The 19,352-nt window shown below is 39.7% G+C and overlaps 1 protein-coding gene across 3 annotated transcripts in view; it reads right to left on the reverse strand.

The window, feature by feature from the left end:
- The window catches only part of MTUS1 (microtubule associated scaffold protein 1), a 147,592-nt gene that overhangs the window by 62,990 nt on the left and 65,250 nt on the right, over positions 1–19,352 (reverse strand). For all 3 annotated transcript variants that reach the window (XM_063402038.1, XM_063402039.1, XM_063402037.1), the window contains 3 exons: positions 16,026–16,157; positions 14,075–14,164; positions 12,758–12,805 (listed from right to left, as the gene is read on the reverse strand). In XM_063402038.1, the coding sequence (XP_063258108.1) occupies positions 12,758–12,805; positions 14,075–14,164; positions 16,026–16,157 (270 nt within the window). The remainder of the gene's footprint in view (positions 1–12,757; positions 12,806–14,074; positions 14,165–16,025; positions 16,158–19,352) is intronic.

Raw genomic sequence — 19,352 nt, forward strand, 5'->3', positions numbered from 1 at the left:
TGTCCTCTACCATCTACACTTTTGAACAGTTTTTCCACTTCCAGAAACAATTAAGCCAGCTTAGTCTGAAGCAGGTATAAGCCGAATCAAATATCACAGTGTCAGGTCTCATTTCAGCAGTGCCTTACCTGTCCTCTCTTTACCTGTACAAATCTTTTATATTTTAATATCATGTCTTACTTCCTCAAGATGCATGATGCTTTAAACTCCCAGAGCCTATTTTCCACATCAGCTAGAACTAAAAATAGCGCGTTGTTGCTGTATCCGGGTATCTCCAACGTCACGCAGAGCCCGGTGCAGTGAAGCAGATGCTCACTGTTGGCAGAGCAGAGGAGCTGCAGCGCAGCACCGGCACAGACCCACCATGGCAACCTCCACAGCACACTGCGTGGCAAGACCCCGGCGTGTTTTCAAAGCAGCTACCAAAATATTTATTTCCCAGCACACTGATGAAACACCAACTCTGAAGTACTATAATATGACTTCAGTCCACACAAAACCATTCAAAATAAGTACAAAGACAGTAAATTAGGTTTTTTTGTTTGGTTCCCAGGGCAGCCTCTGCACACAGCAGGGCATGCATGTCATTACTGCTATAAAACCTCATCTATTCCTTCTAGTCTGAAGAGCTTTGGCACAAGTTATGTGTGTTCATCTATCTTTCCAAGAGCCTGCAGTTCCAGACTCTTTCCTAATCCAATACTATTATCAAAGATATTGCCCCTTTCTGGGCTGCATTATTATGATGCTTGAAAACCACACTGAGCAGTAAACCAGAAGGCTTGTTACAGCACAGTACAGTAGACTTGTGTTCATTAGCACAGTTCATTAGCACATCTCATCAAATATTAGATCATTATTGTCAAATCCTTTCTTAATTAAGGCATTTGGAGATTTTTACTGGGCTTACAGCCAGTCTTCAAACATCCGTAAGCACTCAGCCACACTAGGTTTTACCCTTTTGCCAGGACACCCATAAGAATTCCCTTTTACTTCCCTCCTGTTCCCACATTTCTCCAAGGGAGCTGCCCTATGTAGTAAATATTCTCTCACCTTCCCAATTTGATCCTTTCAAAAACTTGGAAACAGTCCAATCAGGCTAAAAAAACCCCAAACGACTACAAACCAACAAAACACGTCCAAAAAACAACTCCCCACTTCTCCCCAACCTTGCAATAGTGCTTAAGAGAAAGGTAAAGAACTCCTCATTAGCTGTAAAACCAGAGAAGATGGTTACACCCCTCTGAAACCTCCAAGGAATAGGAGCTAGAATAAATAATCTCTACAGGGCAAACATGATGTAATGAACCAGTTTGGAAACTACTGAAGGAATAAATCATCATACTAAATATGAGCAGACAAAAGCTCTCCATGGACATCAAAATCCTTGTAGGAAAGACCGAACTCCTCCTACAGAGATACACAAATAATACTTTTACTGCCTCTTCTTTCCTGCACTTTGTTTGGGTGAAAATAGGCCATGAAGAAACAGATACATCATATTATTTGTAAAAAATCTTCTGATTTGACAAAAATGCCTTTCTAGCCTCTATAGCATTAATTCTGTTAAACCCCAGAAACAAGTCTGTGTTATTCAGAAGCAGACCTGTCAGCACTAATAAAAAGCAATGGATGCACGTCTCATCTAGCACCCAATGCTCAGAGCACTCTGACAGCAGCCACCAAGAGGACTGCCCATGCCAGTGAACAGCTCCCAGGTGAGACTTAACTCACAGAGAAGTTCCTCCAGCATGATCTTCCCAGAGCTCAGTGTCACACCACACTACACTCCATTGTGGTGGCTGTGCATGTGCTAGCATGGTTTCCTGGGCTCAGGAAAACAGCACCTTCCACTCTTGTCTGTACTGTCATGACAGTCAGCTAGGGCCTCGTGCTGGCAGACTATAAAGCCAGGGCATAATCCATGGGACCTCAACAGAGCATGCCAGGAACATGCACTGTCTACATTTCATGCATAACATGAGGATCACAGACAGGTCTTTTTCTTTCTTGACATTAGAGAAGGGTGACAGAAAACAGCACCAGAAAAGAGCAGAATAAAATAGGAAGCAATACACAAAGGACAAAAGGACAAGACAGATTTTATTTACTAGCATCTTACTGCTGGCTTCCCTCTGACTCCAAGGGCAGAACTTGTGATCAACATGATCACATAATTCAGTCTGGGTTGCTAAATGCATCAGTACCTGATGACACCATCAGATTGATGGAGGGGCCAGACCTATTTTAACCCCAACAGATTTAGTGTATCTGCCACTCCCTGGGAACATTAGCAGTGTAAAAAAGGAACAAAGGGCACTGGTATCTCAATTCAGCTCCACGAAGCAAAGTCCATAGTGTCTGTGTTTCTGCTGTCCCTTTCCCTCTCTCCTCATCCAACAATCACTAAGAATGCCTTTGGAACACAGGTAAGTATCTCCCTGAATAAAAGTCTAAGTCAGGAGCTAGATATTTAGATCTGAGAAGCCCATGTAAAGGACACTTGGCTCCATGTCACAAGACAGCAAGAGCAGTGCAGAGCAGATGGATTTTACTGGCATGCTTTACTCCAGGAAAAACTAAAGGGTGATTGCTTATGCAAAGAGAGACGCAAGAAGCAGGAACCTACTAAGAGCCAAAGGGTCATCTGTGTCCTCATTTTTATTTCTGGAAAATGACTGCTCCCACTCCACTTTCCTGTGATTACCTTGCTCTAGCCAGTGCTCCAGTTTGGAAAGCTAATCGTCCTGTAGCCAACAGTACCTGCTGCCACAATGAATGCAAACTGCACCTTCAAGACTAATTTTAAGCTCAAATCCTCTCCTGAAGGAAAAAGGAAACATCTTCCCTCTTCAGAGCAAGAACTAAAATCCTAAATAATTTACATTCCTTCTTTCTGTACACAGAAGCTTTTAATCATTATAAATTCAGCAGCCTGTCAAATCAAAGGTGATGCTACAGTGGATTCCCAGGCAAACTGATACAGGAATCAGGCTGATCTCTGTCTCCCCCATGCAACAGTGGTATTTAAATTATCTGCACTCTTTTAGAATTGAGAACAGTCACAAAACACTGCAAGAATAATTTTATTTTTAACTTCTGATTTAAGGGAAGTGCATTTGCAGAATGTCCCTTTCAAAATGGCATTTTGTTTAGACTTCCTCAGTCAAAATCCTACAGAACTACTACTGTACAACACTGTACAACATCACCAGTGTTAAGGTAACATGCCCTAAAATTTGAAGCTTCAATGATCTGGCCAGATGTGAAAAAAACTCACAACTACCTCTCTGCCATGATTCAGAAATAGAGTAGGTGTATGCGTAAGTTCTTGTAAGTTCAAACCTCAAGCAACAGAGGAAAAATAAATGCTTAAACCAGATCCACAGCCTACAAATCTGTTCAGTATTGTGTAAGTAAATAATTATCTATATTCACCGTGCACGTGTATTTCATCCTTGGCCTCACAACAACACACAGAGAGCCTCTAATAGGGAGCAATATTGCAAATAAAGTCAATTTAGGCAAGTATATGCCTTAAGAGATGCTAGTGGTTTACCTGGAGAGCACAAAGCACATTCAAGCTAACTCACTGTCTTTTGCCTACCTATGTTGGCTCTGTATGCTCTCCACTACCCCAGACATGCAGACAGAAAAGGCAGATGTACAAGTTGATCAGCCATCTCTGACACAAGACCATGAGTTTCATGTTTCTGTGACAGCTAAATGATCTTTCAAGTATTATGTCCAATTAAGCCCCTAACAAGGTCAAATGAACTCCAGCTCTCAACATGGGAAATTTCTCTGTCTATCACTTGGACTGAGCTGATGCAATCTGTAGATATCCCTTTCAGCTGCCCTCTCTATTCACACAGCGGCTGGCCTATCCAATATTTAGACAAGTGTGAGAAAACCAAAGCTCTGTGTTGTTCTCTTGTATGGCTTGTTATTGTGAAACATCAAAATAAATGCCAGGGAAGAGAACCGCAGACATTCTTCCCCACAACAGAATAAACACCACAGAAATAAACTACAAACATTCCTGCTGTAGAAAGCCTGCATACTTCTGCATCACCACTTGTTTGGAGTATGGATGTATGGAGTTGGAAAGTGGGGTTCTCACAGAAGTTTGGAACTAAATAATAACAAAGAACTCTGAAATACCTTACTTGCAATCCAGAACACAGGTCCTTACTTAAAATGCCTTAACAGAAGAAACAAACTTTGTAGTGAGAAAGCCATTTTGGCTGGGCTACAAAAGGCCTTAATGAATGACTGTCTGTCACGACAGCAAAATTGATAAAATCCCTACTAAGTCCTCATTGCTGGGATTTTAAATATAACCCCAACATTTTCAGTCCACCAATTTGAGAAACTGCCCACAGAATATCACTACCACTTGAATTAGATGGCTCATGTGGTACTCCACAGCAAACCTTGAGACTTTGGAATTCCTTGGGTTTATGTAAAAATATCTATTGAAGGCACAGGGAACAGTGCTGATTGTTAGCACAGAACAACAGATAACTTTCCCAAATTGTAAACTTTCATAAGATCAAGTCTGAGAAGAAAAGGAACACAAAAGAAAATACACTGACAGATTTAGCTGAAGGGACCAATTCTGGAATACATTAAGACTGTGTTGTCATGTACCTCTGTTTTTTTTCATCCTATCACCTATTCTAACAAACAGACTACATTAGGAAAACACCATTTGTTTAAACAAAAACAATCAAACCAAAAAATCCTACTCAAAACAGATGATTTGAAAGTTTAAAGTGGCATTCTCTGAATGTCAACATCAGCCATCTCACTTTGAAGACTTCTGGAGCATTCTAGTTCTCACACAAGAAATTAAATCCTTAGATCCAGTTGTTGTACTATACTTTATTTAGTAACTGTGGAAAAATCTGGCCAAGAAGGCAGCAGCTATTGTGTTTCAAAGATTATTTCAGGTTTATAGCTATTCCCTTAACTCTTCAAAATAAATATTATATGTCCTCAATGAACACATTTATTATGAAACTGCAATTCATACATTTAGATTATATGCATTTGTTTATACAGAAATGGCAAAACCAATGCCAGCTTTCATAGCTCACATGCAGTAAAGCTACTCTACTTAATGGCTTTGCTGTCTGTTTATAAGAGCATTAGCCTGAAGGTATTCTAAGGTTAGATCACGAGACAACTGAGTCATTCAGATAGTCCTCATAGTTCACATGAATGAAAAAAACATCTAAAAAAAGACTATAGCCAGCTTTCTGTTGCAGCTAGAAAGGCAATAAAATAGTCCAGCCACAGTAAAATATCACAAAAAGAGGTTTAAGCCTAATGTCTGTTGTTTTTCAAGGGATAAAGGGAAAATATTAATTTACATTGTTCAACTCCCAGAATTTCCAGTGTGTAAAACATTAACTACATTAATACAGAATCTAATCTTGTACTAATCTGCGTCATCACAGAGCATGCAAAACTGTTCCAGGTCCTACTGCAGGATTTCCTGGCTTTTCTTTTGGAGATAGGGACAGAGACAGAAAAACTGATGAATCCAATTTATTTACAAATGCTGAAGCTCTTAACACCAGACTGAGAATTCAGTCTAGCCAACACAACTGTATTGAAATTCCCAGTTAGAGCTAGTCAGAAATCCCACTTCTGCAATGTGGGAGACCTGAATTTCTTGGCTGCCAGGACATATATGTCACATACATATCAAGGCCTTTTGAAGTCTCCAAGCAACACCAGTGCCTGCACAGTTTCTTCTACACTTGCAAAAACTTTCACAAGGAAATACACACCACTCCCCAATCAATAACAAACTCCAAAAGATCTTCTAATCAGATACAAAAGGAGAAACAGAGCCCTAATGAGTTACTTGAGCAGATATCCCTCATCAGTTGGGTTAATTTGCCATACATTGCTGAATGTCATAGTCACCTGAAGACCTAAGTATTTGGCATTCATAACAAGATGCATCAGATCTCAGAATAGTCTTCCCAATTTTTAAAGAAAACACACATTTTGACACAGGATAACATACAATTTGAAAACATGAAGTCTTTTTGTTGTTGTCAAAGTGCAATCACAGCGTGATAAACATTAATCCTTGTTTTTCAGATGTGAAAAGTGCAAGTATTTTGAGAGTAACCTATTCTATCAAAGAATCTACAAGATAAGAACTGTTTCCTCTCAAGTTTCAACAGGGATGACTAAGAGCATGAAAGAAAGGGGTGTAAACTGAACCTTAAAATATGCCTCCAACTTTTGTCTGCATCAGAGTATTTTGTTAGCAAAAGCATCTTATCCCAGTATAAGGGTTTGAGTGGAGAGCCAGACCCCACCTGTAACAACCTGTTCCAAGGGACAACTTCATGCACTGTTACATTTATACCTTAATTTTCCATTTGAGCTTAATCAGCACTATTACTTACTTTTGCCGTAAGCCCTCTGATGAATTTCTTCTCTCTCCCAGTGCTACATTTTTTCACAAATGGTTGAAATAAAACATCCTTTCTTTATGAGAGTAAGAAAACAAACTACCATGACTGAGCATGTACCATTTTTTGATAAAGCTTCTTTGGTTTTCATGGCTTCTACAGCCTTTAGTAACCGATCCTACGCTGCATACTCCATCACAGTACTACAAGGTACAACATAACTCACACTGTTCACATTTAATAATGCTTTACAGGTGTATCCATCAGTTGTCCTTGCTATGGTCCTGAAAAGGGTTTATGCCCCACATGTAACTTGTTATCCATAATATACCACAGATCCCTTTCAGGGTCATGGAACAACAGGATAAGCCAAATAGTCAAATGCTTTATTCCCAAAATGACTGCTTTACCTTTGGAACTGCCAAACAGGATATTTGCTTTTGCTTGGCTTATGTAGGTTCAGAGATTACTGTGTTGTAACTTAATGTTTGGTCAATAACAGAGACCTGAGATGTGAATACCCACTGCACCCACACACACTGTGCTGTAATATACTGCAGAGGGATTAGACACAGCTGGCTTTTTCTACAGGGAGGGCTGAAGAAAAAAGGAAACAGAACTAACTTTATGCATTTTTAGAGGCAGTTTTCCATCTAATTCAAAATTCCATCTCATAAGAGGCAATATTTTTATTCATATTTACATTAAGACATTACAGTAAGTGCACATGAACAACCTTACTAGAAGTTAGTAAGTTAAGAAGTATAATAAAACATATTATTCCCAAGAAGTTAATTCTGCTTTAGCTTTAAAGCCAGTGCTGAAGAAATATACCACAGAACTTGTAGGATTTATTTGATGTACTGAACACCACCCCTGAAAAAGACAGAATTCAGAAAAAGGAGCCTTGTGAATGTGCTAACACAAACAAGAAATGAACAGCTGCAAACAGGCAGGTCTGTCCATCTTTACAGGCACACTAACAGTATGTTGTAGCTTGCTTCGTCAAGCAGATTCTGGCTGTGCATCATTGCTGTAAATGGATGGAAAATGGAGAAACAGCAACAACACTAAAGGAACAGACAGCGTATCTAGAAAAGCCTGCTATTTTTTCATCCTTGAAGAAACGTGAAAGGCAGCATGAACAACTGTGCTAGGCACTTAGTTAATACCTTAATATTGTAATCAATTATTAGAGTCCCGCTGTAACAAATTAATACTGGGCACATGGACAGGAAACAGAAGTGAGGTTGGAACTTCTGACTGGATAAGGCTAAAAACTGTAGACTTAACTATGGCACTGAAATAAAAGAACAAAAGCTTTATACTAGCTCCAGTCATTAGAACAAAGCTTCACTATGATATCAAAGCCAAAAGAAAAAAAAAAGAAGATGATAGTGGGCCTCATTCTACATGGTACTGGCTGGCATTATTTCAGTTCATTTCAAAAAAGATCATTTGTCTTTTCTTAAAAAGTAAGACATTGTACTGCAGAATATCCAAGCAGTCACACAGTAATTTTATTCTGTAAGAACTATCTGCAACTGTAAGGATGGAAAAAAACTTCTTAAAAATGCAAAATACTCCACCAGAGAGCTCTGCATTCATAAATGGGAAATTATACTAATTCTCTGTACAAATTAGAAATGTATTAAGTTGAATGTCTAACAGCTCCAGTTTTGGAAACTGACACAGTACAGTAAGCAGTTCAGGTTTGTTAAGACAAACATTGAAATACAGCCATTTTACTGGCAAAAGTATGAGTAAAGAGCATTTAATAAAACATTGCTAAATATTACAGCCAATTTAGAGTTTATGGCTGTGTTTTTAAGGCACCAAATCCAACACTTCAAAGTTATGTAGCTACATGCTTTATTAGGTCGGAAAAGATGAATCACAAGTGAAATTCTACTAAACCAGTGTCGTGGTTGGGGGGGAGGTGAATTTTTTCCAGGGGGATGTGGGCAGTCCAATCAGTGATCAGCTTTTCTGCTAGCACCTGGATTGGTCACTCAGAGGTTTGGACACGCCTCTGAGGACACAAAGAGTTAAAAGCAGGAGTCTAGGGGGTTCGGCCTCTTTTGGGTTCCGGTTTCAGCAGTGGAAACATCTCCTCTCCCCTGCTCAGCTCTGGGCTGAGTGGGGGAGGGGGAAGCCACGTGGCCAGGCTCAGGACAACCACGTGGTGGAACTAAAGTAAGCTGGGGCTCTGGGGGGAGAAGAGAGGGGACAGGACTGGAACTGAGCTGCCCCGTCCAGGATGGAGGGGTGGAAAACTGTGGAAGTGCCTTCTGTGTGTGCTCACCCCCCTCCACCCCCAAACTCTGGGAGAAGGTGCCGAGCCACGTGGGAGTTGAGGAGCCTGGGAGTGCCTGTGTCTGCACCCTGCCGAGAAAAAACTGTTAACCCTTGCTTGGCAGAAAGAAACTTTTCTTAGACATTGATTCTCATGACTGGTGATTTTGGAAATAAGGAGAAGGAAGCGGCCTGGGACCGAGATGATAAAGCATGATTGGAAGGAACCCGATGGAAGAATGAGAGGAGTAGCCTTCTGAGCTGGAATTCTCTTGCATAATGTCAGCCATGGACTGAACTTAAGTCTCTTTTGAACATAAACTGCATTTTTTGGGTGGATGCAGCTGCCCTTGCTTTTGCTACAGTGACTGGCACTTGAAGAATGAAGCGAGCAGAGAAAAGAGGGGGAGGGTGAGGTGGCGCCCTCTGCCCTCAGGGCAGACCTGCTCCTGGAACCCCGGCCCCTGGGTAAAAAGGGGGAGAGCTCGGCATGCAGCATCCTTAAAAAGCCCTGTATGTAGTTTTGGCCTATGAGACAGCGGTGAGAGCGCTGGACATAGGAAAAAAAGAGAGTGTCACCTTAGCAGACTTCTCCGGGCGGTGCTATGGGTGACATGGGAACACATAAGGGGTGGACCCCTGTTTTCTGAAGAACAGTTTGTGGTGCGAGAGAGACTCCTCTCTCCCTTGCTGAATTGAAGATTAGTTTTTTTGAGTGGTGATTGTTTGATCTAAAACCCAAAGGTTGGTCTGTGAAAAGTGATGGGTGGGGAGGTAGAAACTGGGAGAAGAAATGTTCTAAGAAGTTTTTATTTCTGTCTCTGTGTGTGTTTAAGAGTATTTCTGCCCCTGTTCTTATGTAATTAATAAAGTTTTGGTAGGGTTTTTTTTGTTTTCAAGATTTAAGCCTGCTCTGCTCTGTTCCTGATCACATCCCACGGGAGTTGTTAGAGAGAAAACATATATTCATGGGTGCATTAACATCTGACCAGTGCCAACCCATGACATTCTTGGTTCCCTGACCGGGAAAAAGCGAAATTTTTAAGTGAGTAATAAGAATGATAGAATGAAAACTGTGAGATAGGATCAAAGAGGAACAAGAGCAAAGCATGAATTAAGTGATGATGTAAATTTATAGATGTAATGTTAGTTGTTATTTTTAGACAGTGTGTCCTCAGAGGCGAGGGGTGGAGACTGTCGTGGTTGGGGGGGAGGTGAATTTTTTCCAGGGGGATGTGGGCAGTCCAATCAGTGATCAGCTTTTCTGCTAGCACCTGGATTGGTCACTCAGAGGTTTGGACACGCCTCTGCAGACACAAAGAGTTAAAAGCAGGAGTCTAGGGGGTTCGGCCTCTTTTGGGTTTCGGTTTCAGCAGTGGAAACATCTCCTCTCCCCTGCTCAGCTCTGGGCTGAGTGGGGGAGGGGGAAGCCACGTGGCCAGGCTCAGGACAACCACGCGGTGGAACTAAAGTAAGCTGGGGCTCTGGGGGGAGAAGAGAGGGGACAGGACTGGAACTGAGCTGCCCCGTCCAGGATGGAGGGGTGGAAAACTGTGGAAGTGCCTTCTGTGTGTGCTCACCCCCCTCCACCCCCAAACTCTGGGAGAAGGTGCCGAGCCACGTGGGAGTTGAGGAGCCTGGGAGTGCCTGTGTCTGCACCCTGCCGAGAAAAAACTGTTAACCCTTGCTTGGCAGAAAGAAACTTTTCTTAGACATTGATTCTCATGACTGGTGATTTTGGAAATAAGGAGAAGGAAGCGGCCTGGGACCGAGATGATAAAGCATGATTGGAAGGAACCCGATGGAAGAATGAGAGGAGTAGCCTTCTGAGCTGGAATTCTCTTGCATAATGTCAGCCATGGACTGAACTTAAGTCTCTTTTGAACATAAACTGCATTTTTTGGGTGGATGCAGCTGCCCTTGCTTTTGCTACAGTGACTGGCACTTGAAGAATGGAGCAAGCAGAGAAAAGAGGGGGAGGGTGAGGTGGCGCCCTCTGCCTTCAGGGCAGACCTGCTCCTGGAACCCCGGCCCCTGGGTAAAAAGGGGGAGAGCTCGGCATGCAGCATCCTTAAAAAGCCCTGTATGTAGTTTTGGCCTATGAGACAGCGGTGAGAGCGCTGGACATAGGAAAAAAAGAGAGTGTCACCTTAGCAGACTTCTCCGGGCGGTGCTATGGGTGACATGGGAACACATAAGGGGTGGACCCCTGTTTTCTGAAGAACAGTTTGTGGTGCGAGAGAGACTCCTCTCTCCCTTGCTGAATTGAAGATTAGTTTTTTTGAGTGGTGATTGTTTGATCTAAAACCCAAAGGTTGGTCTGTGAAAAGTGATGGGTGGGGAGGTAGAAACTGGGAGAAGAAATGTTCTAAGAAGTTTTTATTTCTGTCTCTGTGTGTGTTTAAGAGTATTTCTGTCCCTGTTCTTATGTAATTAATAAAGTTTTGGTAGGGTTTTTTTTGTTTTCAAGATTTAAGCCTGCTCTGCTCTGTTCCTGATCACATCCCACGGGAGTTGTTAGAGAGAAAACATATATTCATGGGTGCATTAACATCTGACCAGTGCCAACCCATGACAACCAGTAAAAAGGGGAGCGAACACTACTTTTCTGGAAAGTAGAGCGAATGTGCACATTAAATTTAGGGAGAAATAAAAGTTATATTTTGAGACTATTTTAAGCAAGCCTAAGAGAAATTTACTTTTCTAGTTTCTAGTCCAGAAATACATTTTATTGCTTATTAGGAGTTACCTCAATTGAACTGATCAAGACATTACATTTCTAGCTGAATCATCCCCTACATGCTTATACAATAGACTAGGTCTGAGCTCTTGAAACTCAGTGTCAGGCTTTACTTAAACTAAAATTATTTCAGCCAAGTATCAATAAAAGCAACAAACAGAACAAGCACTTTGGACAAAGTCTGACAGAAACCCTGACTCTTAACAGAAAATATCAAAGTACTCCGCCACAATTAATATGTAGACATTTGACACCAAGAGAGTAAAAGACAAAAGCATTAAATGCATGCCATGACTACAGGAAATTTAAAAAATATTGCCAAAGTACTGGAGTTACAGGTCAGAACAGATTTGCCTAGTAATTCCAGACTCAAATTTACAACATCTGTTTGGCTACAGCACCTCTTTCAGAAAGACATCTGCTATTCACTGAGGGGACACAGGACCTTCCGGTGATCTTCAGTATCTTTCAAAAAGAGCTTTTCAATGAGTAATTAATTACAAGTAGTCTTTAATTCAATAAATACACACTGTTTCTCAGGAAACTGATTTAGACTGCCAACTCTCTTGAAAAGACCTGGAAACTGCTGCAAGTAGAAGCATCATCTGAAGACTTTTCAGTCTCTTGGCAGATAGAAATTAGCACCAGGTGTCCTGACTGGCGCAAACATCAAAAACAAACCCAATATGAAGTCCTTAAAACTCTGCCAGATTTTGAAATGCCATCTGCCACTTAATCAGCTACGATTTCTCTCTCTGCCATATGAGCAGACACATACATCAATATGCTCCGATAATTTCAACCTCTCATGGAAGAAACGTAGCCTACAGTGATACACAAAGACAGCTCACACCAACAGGTTATCTACAATGAATGTTCCAGAAAAGGAAGGCTATGCAGGATTCTTCCTTGTTTTTGTTTTTTAAAGTTGCAACACATGACCTCATTCATTACTTACTTTGGCTAAAAAGTAAAAATTACACTCAAGTTTAATTTCCATACTTTTTTTCTGCATACAGTTTAAACCTCCTTAAGTTTCACTGGAAACAGAGGAACAGAACAGACTACATAGCCTAAGACTTGGGTAGCCAGAAGACAAGAAGTAGACAAAGCCCAGGAAAATAGGGTTTTTTCCCTATTCATTGAAACTAGAGTCAGTGACAGTTTAAAGAATTATCCATTGTGCATCTGTTCTTCCCAGAAAAGAACCAATACACTAATACACATATAAAATTAATTTGAGTTGCACCACAGAAAATATAAAGGCACTCAGAAAACTCACCAGGACCCAAACAAGATAGGCTTTGGTGTACATTTCTTCCAGGAGTACCTTCAGAAAGGAAACAAGCAAAAAAAAATTTATACTTCAAGATACTACAGAGCAGTAGGGCTGCCTATTTTTAAGATTCAAGACTCCTTATACATAAGTTCCTCAAACTGCAATTTCAGTTTCTTTCTTGTGATGGCTGACAGCATCATCTACAGTAAGATTTAGCATTATAAGAAACTGTTTGGAAAATACAGGATGCATTCCCAATTACAATCATCCCATTACAATTATTATATTTCATTAAGTCAGGTAGCACTGTTCCACTTTACTCATTCAAAGAGGACCACAGACAATGAAAAACTATAATCTATTTTGGCATGATAGCAATCTTTTCTTTCTGTTTGCTATAGTTATTTTATTTGCATAGAGGAGAAATAAATTAACAACATTCTCAAATGTGCCAACAATCAAGTTATATATAAATGAAAGCACTGAGAAAGTTAACACATCCTTACTGTGTTACTTAAAAGTTATGTGAAAATTGACCTATGAACTTTATTATTTTGAAGGATATTGAATGAAAGCAATCTTTTAGATTGCTGAGTGTAAGTGCGAAAGTCATATGCAGAAGTCCATAAAAGGTCTTTTGACAACCCCTTTCACAGGCTCTAGGAATAGTGTGGGTCCTATGGCACAGGTTTCACCAGGAAACATGCTGCTTTGTACCACCATTGTACTTGCTTCCCCCGTCTCAGCATTGTAAATAGAGCTTTGCTCCCAAAGTGAAAATTCAGTCTTAAAAAGCTTGTCCAAAGGTTTGTATCTGTTCTTTTCATTCACTCTGGCAGAAAGGACTAATTTAGTTCAAAGTTAAAGATAAAACAAACACCTGATACAAAAACATAAAGTGGAGTAAATATCCTCAACAGCCAGAGCTGATCAGCATGCTCTCACAAGACACTTGCTTAAATGAAACACAAACTTGGCAAAATCGTGTCTACATTGTGTCTTGCAAGCATACAATCTTGTAAGCAGGAGACAAAACATCATTTAACATAGAGATGTTAAATCTCTCTTAATATAGAGATTAATTATCCTGTATTTTTAGTCCTTATGGGATACAAGTTTCAAGCAGACAGTGGAGAATGAATGTTCCTAAAGCAAACAGGTAAGGAACAGAACTTTGCAGAGCCAATGTCCAATATGGTGAACTGCAAGGAAATGAGCCAACTATCTCAATTTTTCTGAAATCATAAAGTATAGCTGCTACTTCTCAAGACAGAGAGATCTAAGGAAATGCAAAAAATTGACCACCCAACAGTTGATTACCTCTAGTCTCACCAACTTTCCTTGCTAAGTGTAGAGGCCCAGATGATTTTGGTGTGCACTGGTTCAGTGAAGCAGACCTGGTCTTGGCTCCTAAAAGTAAAAGCTTAGATGAACTTTAAAGTAGAACTATGTCAGCAATTAAAGACTTAGCTTACATTTTTACAGTTCAAGTACAAGATCCAAAAATCTATTCACACACGAAAAAAACCTTCTAGAATGTTTAAGCTGTATTTAAACTTAGCTCTGCTTTGTCAGAACTCACCTTGGAAGAAATAAAAAGACAGTTTTGAAAACCTAAGCAGGAGAAAACATGAGTAAAGATTTCATTTTAGCACTAAGATCGAGTTACTTAAGTCTCAAAACAACAGCAAATACAATGCAGCTAAGCAAACACTGGCTGAAAGAGACCTCCAGAGGCCAGATAGCCACACTCCCACTCAGAGCAGGGTCACCATTAAGACAAGATCAGCCGACCACACTTTTGTCTGCTGAGCCTTGCAAACCTCCAGGAAGGGTGATTGGCACCACTGGGCAAGGATGCATCTCCCACTCTATTGTTTGCAAGCTTTTCTGATTGCTACATGATCTGGTGCTACTGAAAAGAGTTTGGCACCATGACCTTTACAGCTCTCCTTTTCAAGCTATTGAAAAGGCTCAACTCCTCAACCTCTTCTCACTGGACAGAGACCCCAACCATCTTCCTAGGTCTCCACTGGATCTTTCCAGTTTCAAAACAACCTTCTTGGCCTGGGAAGGACCCAAAACACAACACTGTAGTCCAGGTGACACTGATCTGAAGGGCAGTATCAGCTTCCTTTGGCCACACTGCTCTTGCAAGTGTTGAAGGCACACTGCCAGGTCACTGAAGATGATGATGTGCTGGACCCCAACAGAAAGCATCAGATTGTCAGAAAGCCATATGACTCCTGTTTGTTTCAAAGTGACTTATAATCTGTGGCAAATTCTGTTTCTTTCCACTGTTTGCTCTTTTAAAGCATGTCATTACAGCAACACATTTGGCAGGCATCTCTTATTTATTGTCAACTATGTCAGATACCAGCTTAAAATTTAAGTCTAATGCAGGAGTACAGCATTTAATTAGGTTTATCCAATTACAATGACCAGTTCACCACAAAGATGGTCAGAAGCAAGCTGATTGCAGCTAGGACTTAGGAAAGAGACACAGCAAGCTTATTTATCTGCTCCCATTATGTCTAATTTTGGGCAGAGAATAACTTGTCAACTGGTGTTTGTGGCTTGAGTGGAAGACATGCTGTTGGCCAATCAAGAGTTCTCAGCTCGAACCAAAATAGGAACCTGAACAATGTTTAATAAAAAGTCAGGAAGTACATTTAATGTTTCTTTTAGCACAAGATGATAAAACACGCTTAATTGTCTTGTCTCCATTAAAGCTTCTAATACAGCCCATAAGAAGAATATCAAGAAAAAACAACATGAAAAGCTAGGTTTCTGTGACTTTTGCCTTTGAAAGATGGGAAAATGTCATTGATCTACAGAAGATACATTCTAACAATATTTTATTCAAAAATATATCCCCATCTCCCAATGCCCTTTTGGTCCTGAATGGGGTGAAGATAGTATAAAGTCTGCATAAAGACAAGAGCATCCATACGCTCAGGATAAAAATTCAGGGTATGTCTATTCTGCAGATTACAAACAGTGACCAAGTCTGTGCCCTGAATTTTCTGAACAAAAAGACCTCTTTAAACAAAGCAAACCCCATGTGATGACTCCTGCAATGTAGCACGGTGCATTTAGTCCCTGTACCATGCAAACCTGAGCCATATCACAGTTCAGATCTCTTCATTTCTCTTAAATACCTCTATCAATTACAGCAATACAAAGAATATTCTAGTGTCCCTATGAAGTCTTACAACACTTGAAGCACCACTGATGTAATTTTACCTCCTCTGTGTACAGATTCATATACCTTTTGGAGTTGACCTCAGTGAGTGCAATCTAGGTCTTGGTAATGCTTTCAAAGGGACAGGCCCTGAAGTGCCATTCTGGCAGGCTGGTTTTGAAGGCCATTCTCCATTCCTGATGACTGTGGAACTTGCAGCTGCAAAACAGAAACACAAAGAATTTGCTCCAGACATATATAGTTTAGAGAAAATTAAATCATAAGACAAGTCAGTTTCACCAGAGACTAAATGACTTTGAAAGAGGCTTGAGTTTATGGTCACAATGGAAATTTTTCTTTGAAAATCAAAAACCTGAAATTCTGGGAAAATATTGTTTCAGTTGTCCAGAAAAGATATGAAAATATTTATAAAGTAAGTACAGATTGAGTATACTTTGATTTGGGTGTTAAAACTTATGATACTAACACAGTAAAGAGTAAGAATTCACATGGCATTTACCAGAGACAAGCAAAAATTAAGTCACTGTGGAATTGTTTATCACAATGCTGCTTTTCTCTCTAGTCATTAAAAAAAAAAGGGGGGGGGGAAGGGAGAGGGGGAAGCTTTTGTCATATATTACCAGGTTTGCCTCAGATTAGTGTTTTACTGAGACCTTTTTTTTAAAGGCAGTGTGAACTACATGTCTAATATTGTTCATCAAAAGATGGGACATACAGCCTTGAGACTATTTTATTGTCTTTGAACAGACTAGTATAAACCATGTAAGTTAACTACTTCGAAAAGATGCTTTTTGGCCACTAAATACTTTCTGCCACAGAAAGGATTTCCCTTTAAGAAACACACACAACTGAAGACATCATCTTTTTTTTTAAAAAAAGGAATTTGGAGCTTCTCTAAATGCACAAAAGCTAAATATTTGCAAAAAAAATCTATACACAAGGAGCAATTTGCATAACACATCAGTAACTCAGTTATTCTGTGGGAATCTAACCCTGATCAGCATTAGATAATGAAAACTAATTTGCTTTAGCAAAGCACAAGGCATGAAGCAGTCCTTAAAGTTTTTTGTAAATCACTAAATTAAGGATGTTTGCTCAGAGTTCACTGCAAGCAGTTAACAATTGTCTGGAAACTAGTGTGCTATTTCCTCTTCTACATCAGCAGCACACCATGGAAGTAACGCTTTGGGTGTGCAAGCAGCCTTTTGGTGCAGGACTACCTAGGGCAGAACCCGTCCTATTAAAACTCTGGAGTCAGCTAACCAGGCTGTGTGCAGGAAGGAAAAAAACCCAAAATGACCCCACCAAAACCTCACAGGTTTACAGAGTTTGATCACTTTCAGATTCAAAGCTGTTTATTCATAGAATTCGGAGCAGCTACTGCAATCCTGAATAAAGATGGACAGGTATGAGGTGATCTCAGCTCAGTAAAGATCTGAAAATTCAACTCATTAGAAGAATTTGAATCAAGTATTGACTGTACAAAAATGCAGATGCAGGTCAACCCCTAGGATCAGCTCTTTAACTTCTGAAATACTATTTACTCTCTCTCTCTATATATATATATATGTAATTATTCTAATGCAATTAAAATCTGGATTCTTTTTCTTAACCTCAGAGTTAAACATTTTGGTATGTTCAAAGGCTAGTATTTTCAGCTCAGCACTAAAACTGTGATTACTGTTAAAAAAATCTGGTTTTCAATGCTCAAACTGACTGCAAACAAAATATACTTTTTGTAACAACAGCATTTCAAATCTCATGATTTTTGAACTTCTCAAATAAGGAGTCATTTTCAAGAAAAGAATTATAAAGTTCAAGTCCTCATTAGACAAAAAACAAAAAACAAACAAAACAAAACAAAAAAAACCAAAAAAAAACCCAACAAAAACAAACTCTAATGCTGTCATATGGAATTACACATCCAAGGACATCCCATACCAAAGGCTGAGCTAACAAAGCAGGAGAAATGCTCTCTTGTCATTCTTTTTCTCTGCTAACACAAGACAAACTCCAAACAAGCCAAGTGCCTTTTTGATTTAATATTGTTGACAGTTGATCACAGTAGTTTGTCATACATTTCATGACACACACAGCATTAAGCCTCCCAGTCTGCTCTTTGTGTGTCCCACCAATCTAATAAAAACACTTCACCTTTACAATTTGTTTTCTGACATTATTACATAGTAGACTAAATAAAAGAATAAAACACAAGAACAGCACTGTACTTAGCATTAGAATAAAAAGTAAATTCCTTAGTTCTTTCCAGTGTGATTCAAAGTCATAAAAATTTCACTAGCATATGAATTACATGTAATCTTAAGTCATTATACTTACAAAACCTTACTATTAGATATAAATTATTCTCATCAAGTGTAAAAAATTCTCTAAAGAAAAACAATCTCACAGAAAATCAGCAGATCAAAACATTGCATATATTCACCAACCTCCACAAAACAAAATACATGCTTTAGAATAGAAATAAAAGGAATACAACCTACTTCTCTTCCCAGTAAATGTGGCTAACAAAGGAACAATACAAAAGCTGTAAGACCCCACTACCAGCAATGTCAGTAAGGTAATATCATAGTGGCTTCCTGAGTCAGTCGGTGGTGTTAGTGTAGAATTGAAGAAAATAACAGGAGAAAAATTAGTTTCTGTGCAACTGCGGAGTCCTCCTGGTATAGTCATTTAAAAAAGATCTAAGCAAGCTTCAAGTCTACGAGACTGCAGCCATGTTCAACCTCTCATTTTGCTCTTGCTTGGTCTTCGTGAATCGGAGTGGAAAAAATTGTAAGCTTGAAGGCAGTGGACAAAACAGATGACAGCAGCTAGCAAATCAGGCTAAATAAGGAGTCATCTGTTTGGATACTTAATCTGAATACACTCCTTTGTTATGAAGCGATGACCCCTTCCTTTGTTACAGGAGGGAGCAAACGAAGAGAGGACAAAGCTGCTTAGCAATTCCAGATACAGTTCTAAAACCGAACAGCAAAAGTCAACATGGCTGTCACAGTATCAGAACAAATCTCATTACACAGCAAGATGCACATGCATGTTTTATCACACGTACTCTTACTCATTTGAGGAATATGTTAGGTTTTAGTTTAATGAAGGCAGTACGGGGTAGGGGGAGAAGAATACAAGAAAATGTAGTTGAGAGTGTATGCATATGCGCATATATAAACCACAGACGTATGTTAAATCACAAGTCACTTTTTCAGTCCATTGAAGCCAGATTTAAGTGACATCTGGCACGAATAAAAGACCTTTGCCCAGTCTTCAAGATATAACAGGTGATTTGATAGTAACAGAATATTTGAATGTACTTATTTGAATATGCAGAGCTAGGAATACTAACATGTCTGATAGTCAGCTGTGTTATTTCCTTCC

Source organism: Prinia subflava, chromosome 7, assembly GCF_021018805.1.
Source record: "Prinia subflava isolate CZ2003 ecotype Zambia chromosome 7, Cam_Psub_1.2, whole genome shotgun sequence".
NCBI classification, from domain to species: Eukaryota; Metazoa; Chordata; class Aves; order Passeriformes; family Cisticolidae; genus Prinia; species Prinia subflava.